At 40.6% G+C, this 13,722-nt stretch overlaps 1 protein-coding gene across 5 annotated transcripts in view; it reads right to left on the reverse strand.

Annotated features, from left to right (window-relative positions):
* Nucleotides 1-13,722, reverse strand: part of ppip5k2 (diphosphoinositol pentakisphosphate kinase 2) — a 53,499-nt gene that overhangs the window by 23,337 nt on the left and 16,440 nt on the right. For 4 of the 5 annotated variants that reach the window (XR_011694974.1, XM_071515487.1, XM_071515485.1 and 1 more), the window contains exons 8-24: nucleotides 12,627-12,788; nucleotides 12,336-12,457; nucleotides 10,908-11,009; nucleotides 9,827-9,913; nucleotides 8,942-9,017; nucleotides 8,731-8,840; nucleotides 8,557-8,642; nucleotides 8,319-8,444; nucleotides 6,820-6,941; nucleotides 6,164-6,346; nucleotides 5,556-5,697; nucleotides 4,349-4,572; nucleotides 3,354-3,481; nucleotides 2,621-2,735; nucleotides 1,428-1,535; nucleotides 1,227-1,343; nucleotides 545-715 (exon numbers count right to left, since the gene is read on the reverse strand). Coding sequence is in view for 4 of the 5 variants with exons in the window: in XM_071515487.1 (XP_071371588.1) it covers nucleotides 545-715; nucleotides 1,227-1,343; nucleotides 1,428-1,535; nucleotides 2,621-2,735; nucleotides 3,354-3,481; nucleotides 4,349-4,572; nucleotides 5,556-5,697; nucleotides 6,164-6,346; nucleotides 6,820-6,941; nucleotides 8,319-8,444; nucleotides 8,557-8,642; nucleotides 8,731-8,840; nucleotides 8,942-9,017; nucleotides 9,827-9,913; nucleotides 10,908-11,009; nucleotides 12,336-12,457; nucleotides 12,627-12,788 (2,181 nt within the window). In the remaining variant the exon portion in view is untranslated. The remainder of the gene's footprint in view (nucleotides 1-544; nucleotides 716-1,226; nucleotides 1,344-1,427; nucleotides 1,536-2,620; nucleotides 2,736-3,353; nucleotides 3,482-4,348; nucleotides 4,573-5,555; nucleotides 5,698-6,163; nucleotides 6,347-6,819; nucleotides 6,942-8,318; nucleotides 8,445-8,556; nucleotides 8,643-8,730; nucleotides 8,841-8,941; nucleotides 9,018-9,826; nucleotides 9,914-10,907; nucleotides 11,010-12,335; nucleotides 12,458-12,626; nucleotides 12,789-13,722) is intronic. The other variant, XM_071515486.1, reaches the window with a different exon arrangement.

Here is a 13,722-nt window from a genome sequence, read left to right on the forward strand (position 1 = left end):
CAATATGGACTCAATTTCATATCACTAACAGTAATAATAATTTCATAATATTTTCCCATACTGTGGATGATAGCAATATGCCATCACGGTACAATTTGTCACTTGCAACTAAAACGCAAAATGAAAAGAGTTGAGAATAGAACTGATACGCAGAGATAAATGAAATCTTAGAGATATTTATAAATTCAAAGTAGGCTATTGTTCACTATGATAATATGCTGTAACATGACAGGCTTAATTTGTGCTCACAGTTTTCAGGGTCTGTAGCTACTGGTAATGGGAGCAATTTGGCATGTGGAAATGTGTCCGAAGATGAAAATTGAACAAAAGGCATTGTATCGCAACATTTCAAAATTTGTATCATTGCATGATGTAATGCTGGCACCGCACTGATGCAAGTATACTGCCCACCTCTAGTGCTATTATGCCTCCTAGTTGTATCTGAAACTTTGTGCCCGTTTCTGTTCACATGTATTGCGTTCCTACATCCTGCTCTAGCAGCACTAGGGTCTAGACTGAAACTGGACTTTGACGGCGCACTTACTTCCACGGAGCCGATCTTTTTGGAGCGGGGTAGAGGGGACTTCCTGTGGATGTAGATGGGGTCGGACACTAAGGGCCTGAAGGTCATGAGGGCCCGGTCTGGCTCGTCTCGCTTGGTCAGGCCCGACTCCTCGTCGCTGTCGTTCTGGGACTTCTTCTTAGAGCCCTCGTTCTGACAGATGAACGCATGGATCGTTAGGAAATACAAATACTGCAAATGAGCTGATTTCAAAGGCTGTGAGGCTCTCTTGAGAACGCAATGTATGGCTAGTGGGAAAAAAACATGTAAAGAGAATGTAAAAGAAACAACCTAATGAGGCAACAGCCACCACTGTATCTAAGAAGTGTTTTGAAGGAAAAATCCACCCACAGTCCACAGTCAAAGTTTGCGATTGGTCATGCATAAAGGAAGTGCTTCATATAATATATCACTTTCAGGGGAATTGAAAATATAATAAACACTTCAATATTGCCAAATTACACAATCATTAATCATGGTAACATAAAATAGCGATATACGATTATTTACAATTAATTGTAAACAAAATAACTCCAGGAACATCACAAATTGATATCTAATGGTGTAAGTATCTGAGTACCTGAGGGTGGATTTTTCCTACGATATTGACAAGGTTCTTATTGTATCTGAGGAAAAGCAAGTGTTTAAGGTAGAGCTCCCTTACCTCTCGAGATGCTGGCCTGTAACCGAACCCGGAGGGCAGGTTCTTGTCCTCCTCACAGCCCTTGGCCCCTGGGCTGAAGTGCAGCTCCACGTGAAACCTCTCCTCAGATGAGGGGTCCTACAGGCGAACGGACGGTATTACTCCTTCCGGTCAAAATCACGAGTGAATATACCTGGATTTTGTCCGTGGTGGATGTGTTACCTTGTTGGGATCCTCATAAAGCATGATCACGATCTGCGTCATGTAGTTCAGCTCGCTAACAACCTTGAGGTAGTCCATGGCCCTTTTCCACTGGTCATCTTTGGTCTCCTGTGAAATTAGCAGTTAGCAGTGTCTGAAATTAACTTTTGGCTTTCCTGCCAAGTAGGGCTGCAACTAACGATTATTTTCATTGTCGATTAATCTGTCGATTATTTTCTCAATTAATCGATTAGTTGTTTGGTTTATAAAATGTCAGAAAATGGTGAAAAATGTGGATCAGTGTTTCCCAAAGCCCAAGATGACGTCCTCAAATGTCTTGTTTTGTCCACAACCCAAAGATATTCAGTTTACTGTCATAGAGGAGTAAAGAAACCAGAAAATATTCACATTTAAGAAGCTGGAATCAGAGAATTCTGACTTATTTTTCTTTCTTTTTCTAAAATTACTCAAACCGATTAATCGATTATCAAAATAGTTGGCGATTAATTTAATAGTTGATAACTAATCGATTAATCGATTAATCGTTGCAGCTCTACTGCCAAGAATAATTTTTACCAACCAAACAAATAGAGTAATAGAGTAACTAAACCCCAAACCCAAATCTGGTCATCTGCTATTGGCTGGTCTTTCTGCCAGGTGATGTCACCACCTGTTGTACTCTATAGAGGGTGACATCACCTGGCACAAAGACCAGCCAATAGCAGATGACCAGTTCAGTACCCTACTTTTCACCATTAGATGTCAGGTTTCACCACAGTTTTGGGTTTGGGGTTTAGTTACTCTTTAATATGCATTTATTCATAGAAATATGCAACCCTACCCGTTTTCAATGCTATTTTATGTATAAAATCAGATACTGTGTGAAACAGTCAATGATGGAACGACAGCAGATTCAGAGTTTCTATTTAAAACTTGCTCATGCACTTATTCGATGGATCAAGTTTGAAGCGACTTGCAACATGGGAATAATGTTTCTCATTAGGCTAGTCAGGAGGAAACGTTTGGAGAAATTTTGACACTACCTCTTTGTGGTAGCCAGTGTAACAGGCAGCCATTCAAGATTCTGTTTGTCAGAGAGCTACAGTACAGTACATAACCTAAGCCACTGGTTCTCAACCATGTTCCATTGAAGCCAAAGTTGAGTACCACTGAACCGAAGTGAGACAACTGACATTGTGTGAGAAGCTACTCACGTCACAGAGGGATCCATAGCGGAGAATGGAGAGCAGGGAGTGAACATGGCTCTCGCTGGTGAAATACAACCTGGTCCTCACATGGCGCTCCGGTGACATCACACCACGCGAATACCTGAATAAGACCACCGAGGCATAAGCTGGCATTAAATTCATAGTCGCACACATTTTTCAAAATGGGTACTTACAATCCACTTCCTGTCTCGACCCTGTTGTATTTGTTAGGGTTATTAGGCGGCCGGGCTGTAGCCTGACAGCCTGTTGTTACTGTAAGTATTTTTTTCCCACTACTTCTCCTTTACGGGTTCACAAAGTAGTAGTGAAATTGACAGGAAAACTGGCTTGACTGGGAATGACTGGGAATGACCATTGCATCACTCAAGTCTCAACTCCTCTCTTTAGTTTAGCTGAACCCCCACATAGACACCTTGATTTAACTTTTCATATATTCCCTTCCACATTTGGTATTCTCATTGAATCTACTTTCTTGAATGTACTTATTGTGCATTGTTTCGCAATACATTTTAACTCATGTACATAGTCACACACTGTCATGCCTTGCTTTAATAGCTCAATCAATTTGAGGATGAAAAAAAGTCTTCAGAGCAACAGACAAAACCAGTAGTGGGGCGACAGTAACTCAATAGAGGACCCTGGTCATACTCCTGTTCTGGATTGGAGAATATCAGCTGCCTATGTGCAATAGTAACTGTGTGTTGATATGCTTTCTTACACTGGATGCAGCTTGTTGACGGTGTCGTCATCTTGGGTCCGCTGCAGATCGGAGCGGATCTTGCGGATGAGAGGGGTGCAGTAACCTTTGGCAATGTCCAGCTTCTCAGCCTGGGAGATACCATATTCCTAGTGATAGAAGTGGGAATTAACAAATAATCCACAATCCACCGGTTACATATGGTATTGATCTCATATTACCTGGTGACAATCCCTACAGTGCAGGGCTCCTATATATTTTCCATACATTATACATTTTCTCTATGCTGTGGCACCGGTTCCCATTCAATCGGTACCGAATCGCAACACATATTTCGTTACGTAGCCCTTCAGAATAAAAGTCCCCCGGCAATATACCAAAACCTGTGAGAGAGAAGGGGTGTGTGCAAGACTTTGTGGGTTAAGAAGGTATTTACTGTTAAATTATAATAGTTGGGTCAGGTTTTATTTATTATGTAAATTTGTTAATAGTGTTTTGTATTTATTTAATTTAAACAGTTAAGATACAGCATAGATCTGCTTCAGCTAACAACAACTACTCCCCAAATGCCACCACTGTTAGTGTGGTTGCCGGAACTGATTTTAAGCAGCAAGTACACTTTTACTATTAATGGAATGGGTTTTTTTTTTAAGTCTAGAGCAACCATTTAGAACCTTAGCCTATGAAAAAGTCTATCTTCAAGGAGAGACATGACAGCCCTGCTGTATCCCCTCAATCCCCTAAACTACTAGAAAACAATTACTTTAAATGCCGCAAAGTAGATTTGTTTGCTCAAGCCGTAAATCAAACGTCAAATCAAGAATTAAACAGTTGACCCAATTTGAATTTTTTTAATTTTATCCTTCCTCAATTTCCTTTTCACTTCTGAAATATGCGTGTAGCACAAGAAAAATCGCAATGAATCATACGATAAAATGTCCGTGAGTTGCAAATTCAAACCGTTTCTATATCTTCCAGCGAGCCGTGGATATGGGTGGATATGGATATGATATCACCTGTGGGATGACAATGTCGGCCAAGGCCTTGGACAGGCGATAGATCTCCATGGTGTGGTCCAGCTTGAGCGAGCTGTTGTGCTGCACGTCGTACTTGATGCAGTCGTAGATGTCGGGGATCTTGCTGATGTTGTAGCGACCGTTTTTCATCTTGAAGTCCTTCTCCAGCTTGGACCAGCGACGCAGCATCAGCTCTAACGTCTCACTGTGGTACAGCTGGATGTCTGATGACACAGTAGAGACAGAAGGCCATAGATGCAAACCATTCACATGTTTGTGCATTTTGTAGAAGCAATCTTATCCACATGCAACAAATGCTGATTTAGGATATAATGGGCCGACAAATATACTATTACTGTAATTATATTTTACCGAATGTGATCCATTTCCTTACCTACATGCTGTTTAAGTGTTGCAAGATCTACAAAGATCTAGATTACTTTGCTCATCCAATAACTCATTTACACATTGATATTTTTGGTCCATTTTGGCATATAGATAGTCCTGGTAAACCACTGCTGGGATACAAAAAATTGCATCAATTGGCCCATTAGGGGTGTGTAACAACGCATTACGTAATAACACCGCATTATGTAATAACACGACAAAATGTTATCAATTTTCACTTCATTATGTAATAACACCCACATTTTGTAATAATCTGCAGCATTTTGTAATACTCAGCCTGAACGCAATATGTAATAAAGTTCCCCACATTTTGTCATAAATTATTACATATTGCGGTGGTTATTACAAAATGCGGGAGTTGCACTTTTTTTATGATGAAAATGTAATAATACAGTGCATTATGTAATAACCAACCAAAATGGATGTCTTTCTGTACACGTTATAATTTTAACAATTAAGCTAAATTAAACTTCCTAAATATTAAATTAGACCAGCGTTATAGCTGACTCTGATCTTAAAATAAAATAAACATTGTTGTTATAATGTTATAACGATTTTTATGAACGAAGACATTTTGGTTGGTTATTACATAATAACCAACACATTACATATTACATTTTCATCAAAAAAAAAAGTGCAACTCCCGTATTTTGTAATAACCACCCCGGCCTGTATTTGGGGCCGGCCTTATATTATCAGAGACCCGGCTTTTAATTGACTACCGGCCGCTATTAGAGGAAATACGCTAAGTTGTATAAGAAGGATTTTTTGGGGATTTTTTTTTATTGAGCTCACATACCGGATGACTTGGGGTCCTCCATCCTTTGTCGGATCTGCAGGGTGAGGTTCTGGATCAGGGAGTACACCTTATCGCAAGTCTTCACTGGGTTCTTGATCATCTGCATGGACTTAACGAGAGATGTACCACTGGTAGGAGCAAGCTGGAAATATAAAAATGACTTAATATCTCCCGAGCAAGTAAGGAAGAGAGTCTAGAGAAAACTACAAAACACTGCATAAGAATAAGATTATCAGACATAACATGCAATCCATCTATTGACCAATTATTATAAACATGTCAACTTAAGCCTATATAGACTCTGCTATATGGCAAACCAGGGCATAGGTGGTGAGTTTTCACTTGTCAGGGATGGATTCTTAAAGATATAAACTATCAGCTAGTCCTTATTGTAAGTCTATATGAGATCCACAAACATGTACAATAGTCATGTAAAAAGGCTCATCAGCACATTGATCATGAAGAATGGACAAAGGAAAGCGAAGAGTTACTAGTTAGTCGATTAATATTCCCACCATCATCATCATCATCAAATCAGAGGCCATTTTTCAGGAGACTACACAACTACAACCCTCATTGTTCTAAGATGTCCAGCCCCGGCTCTAGACCTTCTCATAGTCCTCGGTGGTGAAGTCCCTGTCCTTCTGCAGGATCTCATGGAGTCGGGCCTTGACCTTCTGCTGGCAGCTGCTGAGGGAGTCGCTGTCGCTGTCCAGCAGGCCGTTCATGTTGGCACTCTTCACCATTTGCACCAGGATGGGCGTCAGTTCCCCCTCCAGTGCCAGCAGACCCTACGAGAGATGACACCATCTGCTGTTTTACGATAAAACCACAGGAAGCTATTGATCCAGCAGAGCCACAGACTAGTCATGTCTACAGCACTACAACAGAGATACACTATCAGTCAAAAGTTTAGACACACCTGATTGAATGTTCTATGTTTTTCATTCTCTTAAAGCCATTTTGATCTAAAGGCTTCTGCTTAAATGCTTCAAATGTGTTTCTTAGACAAATATACATAGTGAAGTTGATCCTATGTATGAATTTCTTTCCAAAGTCTTTGCCTTTCCATCAAGACAATGGGCGGCTACTTTAAAGAATCTAAAATATAAGATAGTTTCGAAGTATTTAACACTTTTTTGGTCACTGCATAATTCCATTCGTGGTATTTCGTAGTTTCATAGTCCAAACTGTCCAGACTGGTGGTGTAACTCCTTGTGAGAGCCAATATGGAATTGGAATGAGATGGTAATTCAGTGCAAACCTTAGCGAAGGCAGCAGCAGTCATCTGGACCCTGCCCTCGTCTGAGGCGTAGATCTTCAGGTCGTGACGGTAGGTGCTGTGCAAGCGCAGGAGGCCACATCCAGGGAATCCTGCATAGTCACCTGTGGTAGTGAGGCATTTTAGTTGTAAACTGTTGTGAATGAATATTGAAAATCGGGATTTGTGATAGTTTAAAACATCAACACTGTATATGTATGTACTGTATGGTTTACTCATTCGCTTTGAATTGGGTGAAATTCTAGATGCATTCTATGGAAATACTTTCACTGATAATGGCTGTATCCACTTTCATACAGTATGCTAGTGTCTGACCAACACTGTTTACAGTGTACATGTGTGGTCATACAGTGTGTCAACTTGTCAATCAAAGCTCTGTTTTGAACCGAAATGATACACCCACAGTTATCAAAACAGGCGCTAGATGGAGTATAAATGTGGGAGCATGAAATAAGTAATTATCAGAGGTAGGGACATGGACTCAAGTCAGACTCCAGTCACAATTTTAATTGCTTAAGATTTGACTTGATACACGAAGAGAATAATTGATTACATTGATTACAGAGTAGAGGAGTGAAAGAGCAAATTTGGTGACGAGGGATGATTAGGTGGCCATGACGGAGGCAAGGCCTGTTTTGGGAATTTTTGCCGGGGCACCGGAGTTACACCCCTACTCCTGCGATGAGTGGTGATGGGATCTTTATTGACCACAGAGTCAGGACTTTGGTTTAACGTCTCATCCGAAGGATGGTGCTCACTCACAGGACAGACTCCCTGTCTCTGCCCTGGGGCATTGGGGATATTATTCATGAGACCAGAGGGAAGAGCGCCGCCTACTGGTCCTCCAACACCACTTCCAGCACCAGGTGGACTTCCATCCAAGGACTAACCACAAACAGACATGCTTAGCTTCACAGACAAGCTAGCGATGTGATGCAGGAGCTATGGTGCTGGCAAGAAGACTTGAGATTTGACTTGGATTCTGGTGACTTGGGACTTGACTTGTACTTTGATGACTTCAAAAGGTTTCTAAAGTCTTGACTTGAGATCTCGTGTTTGTGTAAATGACTGAGTGATGAGATTTGTTCCAGCAGACGACTGAATTTAAATTCTGTTTTCTGAATTTGTATGGAATGATTTAATTTATTGAAGTTGAAACTGACTATAGAAATCAAACTCATGATGCTCTTACCAAGTTTTTATCCTATTTAAACCATATTGCTTTGAAAAGTCCTAGATATTTAGTTTTCTTTAAGATATTAAATTGATACTGGACTCTTGATTTGTTCTGACTTGACTTGCTGCTCTATATTTAGACTTGAGACTTGACTTGAGACCGACTTGGGACTCGAAACTGGAATTTACAGTCACCAACATGGGTCTTTAAAGTTAATGCAATACTTGCATTATCTTCAAGAATAAAAGAAATTTGTGAAGTGACAAATATTGAAAAGTATGTAGGGTTTAATAGTAGCCCCTGCCTTGTCCTCCAGGGTACATGCAGCGGAACGCCCGGCCCAGTTCTTCAGCCTGTACCCTGCCTGCTGGGGTCAACTCTCCTCCCCACTTTAACACCAGCAGCAGCGATGGGTCGTCCCGCCGTACATCTGAAAAACCAGGACCGCACAACCACAGAGTTAAACCCAATTAATCCCTTAAATGTAGGAATGAGGAGAACTCAGAAGCATGGGTAAATGGAAAAGTCTTACAAGAAACTACCTTCTTCCTCACTTGATGCTTTGGGGCATCCATGTGGAAGGTAGGTCAGCTGAACCTTGCGATTTATGCCAGAAAAGTGGCCATACCTAAAGTAACGAGTGATATGTTGTTAGAAAATGAGTAGTTTATCAAATGTTAATTTGAAAATTTGAAACCGTCATGTTTAATGCTTACATTTCAAGGACTGTTTTCAGTTGCTCAAGTTTTGCTTTGGATTCTTCAATTTCAGAATCATTGTTCTGCCCATGTTCCAGAAGAAGTTGTCTGGCTATATCAAGCACTTCCTGTAGACATGAGGACCACAAATGGCATTGTAAGTAATACATCATCATCTAATAATCTAATATATAGTCACATGCATTTTATCAAATACATTTCTACTAACCTGTAACTGCTTTGGCTTTTTCAGTTTTAGCTTTCCACTTTTGTACCCATCGCATTTCTCAAAGAGGTCAAAAAACCTGAAGACAAAATACATAAGGCAGTTACAACAAGCACAGATCCTGTACAGACCCACGGCGCGTGTTCAATTCAATGCACTGAAGCATTACGACAGTTATCGGTTAAATAATTCCACTAATGTCACTTAAATACCACAGGTAATAACGTTAAATTTTATTGGGCAACGGAAGACGTGGATGTATGTAAATTAATGGAAGAGAGTGGGGCTCAGTGCAAACTAGTCAAATAAATCGCGACAACCAAATTTATGAATGAAAGTGAATTTGCATATGTATGGTACAAAATTATCAGACTGTATGTCTGGGTAAGAGGAGTCACTCCACTCCTCCGATCTCACGATGGCTGTAAATAATGTCTGTAACCATAGTAACGTTTACTTCAGACCAATATTGCGGCTACCACTGCTTGTATTTCACCTGCGTATTTATGGTTTACTTGACACCAGTAACCAGAGGCGTCAATGTATCCATAAGATCTTAATAAACCGCCACTGACAGCGGCGTCATATTCTCTTTTTCCATCGCAGGAACTTGATATTTTTAACCCCAACATTTGTGCCGAAGGCCGCAGAACTAGAACAACTGCAATGTTGAGGAAACAGACTGGATAGAAAAATTTTAAATGTCTCACAACAATTACCTCCGTCGTACGTAACGTAACAACCAGCTGTCCAGTCCGGTTCTGGTACACACTACTCGGACTAACCGAATCCGCTCTCAAATTCAGTAGCCAATACCTGAATTTTCAGGGAGTGAGTTCGGTTGTAGAATGCAGTTCTCTCCTTAATAACCGAGCTGTGTGACCTTACCTTTGATGGCGAACCTCCATCTTCATTTTCTGCTTAGGAGTCCTGTCTCCATGGCGAATCACAGCAATGACACAGCGGAGCTCCATCCTAAGTAGAGAATGCTAGTGAGTCATGATTTGGGACAGTGCAAAAATCTAACAGAAGGCGGACTGTAGTGGGATTTTACACTGAAGGATACACCAATACAAATATTTCATTGCCTATACCGATTCAGAGTGCATAACTCTGTGTATCTGCCAATTGTTTTCTTAAATAACAGCTGTTACCAATCCATTTGTGTGGACGCACTCTGCTTGGAATCATTCTTATCCATCCTAAAACAGTAACCACCATGCTGAAGCTGGAACAAATACATGCATGCAGTAGCTTACGGCATGACTGAATCATGGGACGGCGTCAACAGTTGAATAATTTTGTTTTAGAAGCATGTATGAATATATAAGACTGGCGATGATGCAGCAAAAAGGCCATGCCTAAACCCTACTCAATTTCTATGAGCAAAATAAATCAATATTTTCTGTGTTCTTATAATTTACACTCGCAGTCAAAAGTTTTGACACACCACATTTTTCTTTATTTTTCTATTTTCCACATTTTCGAATAATAGTAAATAGTAGGTCTTTGGTGCCAGCTGTCACCACCTGTTGTACTCTATAGAAGGTGACATCACCTGGCACCAAAGACCAACAAATAGCAGAAGGTCAGTTCAGTTCCCTACTTTTCACCATTAGATGTCAGGCTTCACCACAATTTTGGGTTTGGGGTTTAGTTGCTATTTAAAGAGTAACTAAACCCCACCTAAATCTGTGGTGAAGCCTGACACCTAATGGTGAAAAGTAGGGTACTGAACTGGTCATCTGCTATTGGCTGGTCTTAGTGCCAGGTGATGTTACCTTCCATAGAATACAACAGGTGATGACATCACCTGGCACAAAGACCAGCCAATAGCAGAAGGCCAGTTCAGTACCCTACTTTTCACCATTAGGTGTCAGGCTTCACCACAGATGTGGGTGGGGTTTAGTTACTCTTTAACAACTCTGATATAGCCCTGCTCAGAAGCTTTATTGCAGCTCATACGCACATGGTTCCAGAGGTGGTCGGGACAATAGGGATGTCTTCAGCCTCCAGCGGTATGGACCAGGGGATTTGAAACTGTGGAGCCAGTTCTCTCATGACGATGTTTCTGTAGGACAGGCACCAAATTACATAAGAATTCTGTCCAAAGAACCATGCAGGAAAGGCATTTTTGGTGTATTATGGTGTAACGCAATCTACAGGTGTGAGCTTTGACTAAACTGTTTCTGTATTTAAGTGGACAGACTGCAAGTTGTGCTTAAACCTTACTATTATTCTCCTAATTTGTGGATTATGACAACTCATTTATTTCGTATTTACATGAACCGCCTTCAGTTTCTTGTTCCGACTAATTTGTTTTGGTCTATATTCAGAATATCACCAAACTTCATTCAGGTTTTACTCTAGGATTGAATTGAATCCAGACCAAATCCAATTCTGCTTCTTTTTAATAATTTTGATCCTTTCCACATTTCAAGATTTTAAATACGGTAATCAAATTATAGACAAAAGCATTTCTACGCTACTGGATTAAAAACATTTTTTTTACAGTATTAGTCACAGAACTTCATAATTCAAATTGAATATATTAAGGCCAGCAAAATTGTATGATTATTTATCTGCTGTTCAGTGTATAATATTCCCTTGTACTGTAGTTTTAAAAATCCCTTCTTGCAGAGCAAAATCTACACAGCCATCAGGTAATTTGATGCATTTCTTTATATTTATATTTTACATTTCTGTTGTTTTTGTCCCTCACTTGGTCTAAGTAGACAATAGGCACTATTCTAATCAAAAGGCTTGGGGGTATCCTTGATGTACTGATGACTAGAGCTGCAACGATTAATCCATTAATCCATTAGTTGTCACTATTAATCGCCAACTATTTTGATAATCGATTCATCGGTTTGAGTAATTTTTGAAGAAAAATAAGTCAAAATTCTCTGATTCCAGCTTCTTAAATGTGAATATTTTCTGGTTTCTTTAATCCTCTATGACAGTAAACTGAATATCTTTGGGTTGTGGACAAAACAAGACATTTGAGGATGTCATCTTGGGCTTTGGGAAACACTGATCCACATTTTTCACCATTTTCTGACATTTTATAGACCAAACAACTAATCGATTAATTGAGAAAATAATCGACAGATTAATCAACAATGAAAATAATCGTTAGTTGCAGCTCTACTGATGCCTACAAGACATAATGATAAAAATACTAAAAATCATTTTACTTTTAGATAGTGTAGTTAACCTAAGCATGGAGATATGGATCTACAGATACAAGTTCAATATTCATTTGATGCGTGTTGTTATTAGACTACTTTGCCAGATAAAAATCATCTCCGAAAGCAGTCGCTGGTTAAAAATTCTCGTCCTCTTTAAAACGGACTGTATATGCAATATGGAAATATATTTCTAAATCTGTTCTCACCCCAGGATTTTTGCACAGTCATCGTAGTACTTCATGGAGTTCTTGACGAAGCTGAAGCCGTTGACATCGCAGACGTATGACTGACCGTTGGCACGCAGCAAGTCAAACCCACAGACCGTTTGCTGTCGAGGAAGAACGACAAGAAGAGAAAATGTGAAAGGGTATTGAATTTCCTTGAACACACCACGTCTCCTCTCATGAAGCCATACAAGACGATAAGCCCAGTCCACATTATCTTGGCTGTCCATGTGGGGACAACCTGACACGCTGCTGTGGTATTCGCACAATTACCTTGAACGCCAGACAGACTTTCCAAGCGATGAGCTTCTCTCTGGCATTGAGGATGACGGGGTAGCGCACCTCCTTGCCCTCGCTGTCCCGCTCTACTTTGCCGTCAAGGGCCGGAGACTTCCTGGCCTCCGCGTGGGCATAGTCGGGCCCGACTGTGTAAACCTACGCAAAAGAAAACACACAATAAGACACACATACACAGAGATACACGCTGTCGCAACACACTGACTCCACAATTGGCTGTCAGCATAGCATGAGTGCAGAAAGCCAAATCTGTTATTTCTTCATTGGTCACCTGTACCATCTATACATCACCATGCGTAAGTAGTGCAACATTAATTTAGTATATATTACTGAGCAGTTATGTTGACAAAAGTTTTGTTTGATTAGATATGCCACAATTTATACAAAAAGTGTATACAAAAAAGCAGCCTCACTAAGGTAAAGTCATCTGGAGAAGCTAATGAACGCTGCCTTCTCTAGACGTGCACAATGCCAATTTCCCTTTTGTTTACAGCTTCAGATAGTGAATACAAACCATTGAGTGGTGTGTTCACTGCTCTTGGACTATACCAAGCCAAATTACAATACCGTATTTCCTCTAATATTGGCCCGGGCCTTTATGTACCTCAACTGCAGAGGGTACCAGGCCTTTATTGGAGGCAGGCTTATATTAGAGACAGGCCTTTATTTCTAATTCCCTCTGTTTGATAAGTATATTTGCTCATATTTTAGTCCGAAGCCTCCTTGTTTTCTGATCTGCTTCTGTTGGGGTTCGTTAGGTAGCCGTTTTTTTGTTACTGCAATACATTACCGATAATTACAGTAATCGACAACGGTACGCTCCAGAGACTTCCGCCAGGCACCGGGAGTTTACCGGTATCCACCGTTGTTTTTAGCTGCGACCAGCAGCTCTATAGCTCGCTCTGTCGGTCTACAAAAATTTCCCCGCCCTTTGGCGACCTATAGCCGCACAGCGTGTGTACGTGGTCGCAGCTATTGTGAATTCACGTTTGTTTCCTTTGTTTTTTTCCCCAGCCTGTATTTGGGGCCGGCCTTTATTCGTTTGTGTCGACCACGGCCCCGGCCATTATCG

The sequence above is a fragment of the Centroberyx affinis genome, unplaced genomic scaffold (assembly GCF_046629955.1).
Source record: "Centroberyx affinis isolate AG114_WGS23_722 - 3 ecotype Tasmania unplaced genomic scaffold, CSIRO-AGI_Caff_v1 ptg000355l_1, whole genome shotgun sequence".
NCBI classification, from domain to species: domain Eukaryota; kingdom Metazoa; phylum Chordata; class Actinopteri; order Beryciformes; family Berycidae; genus Centroberyx; species Centroberyx affinis.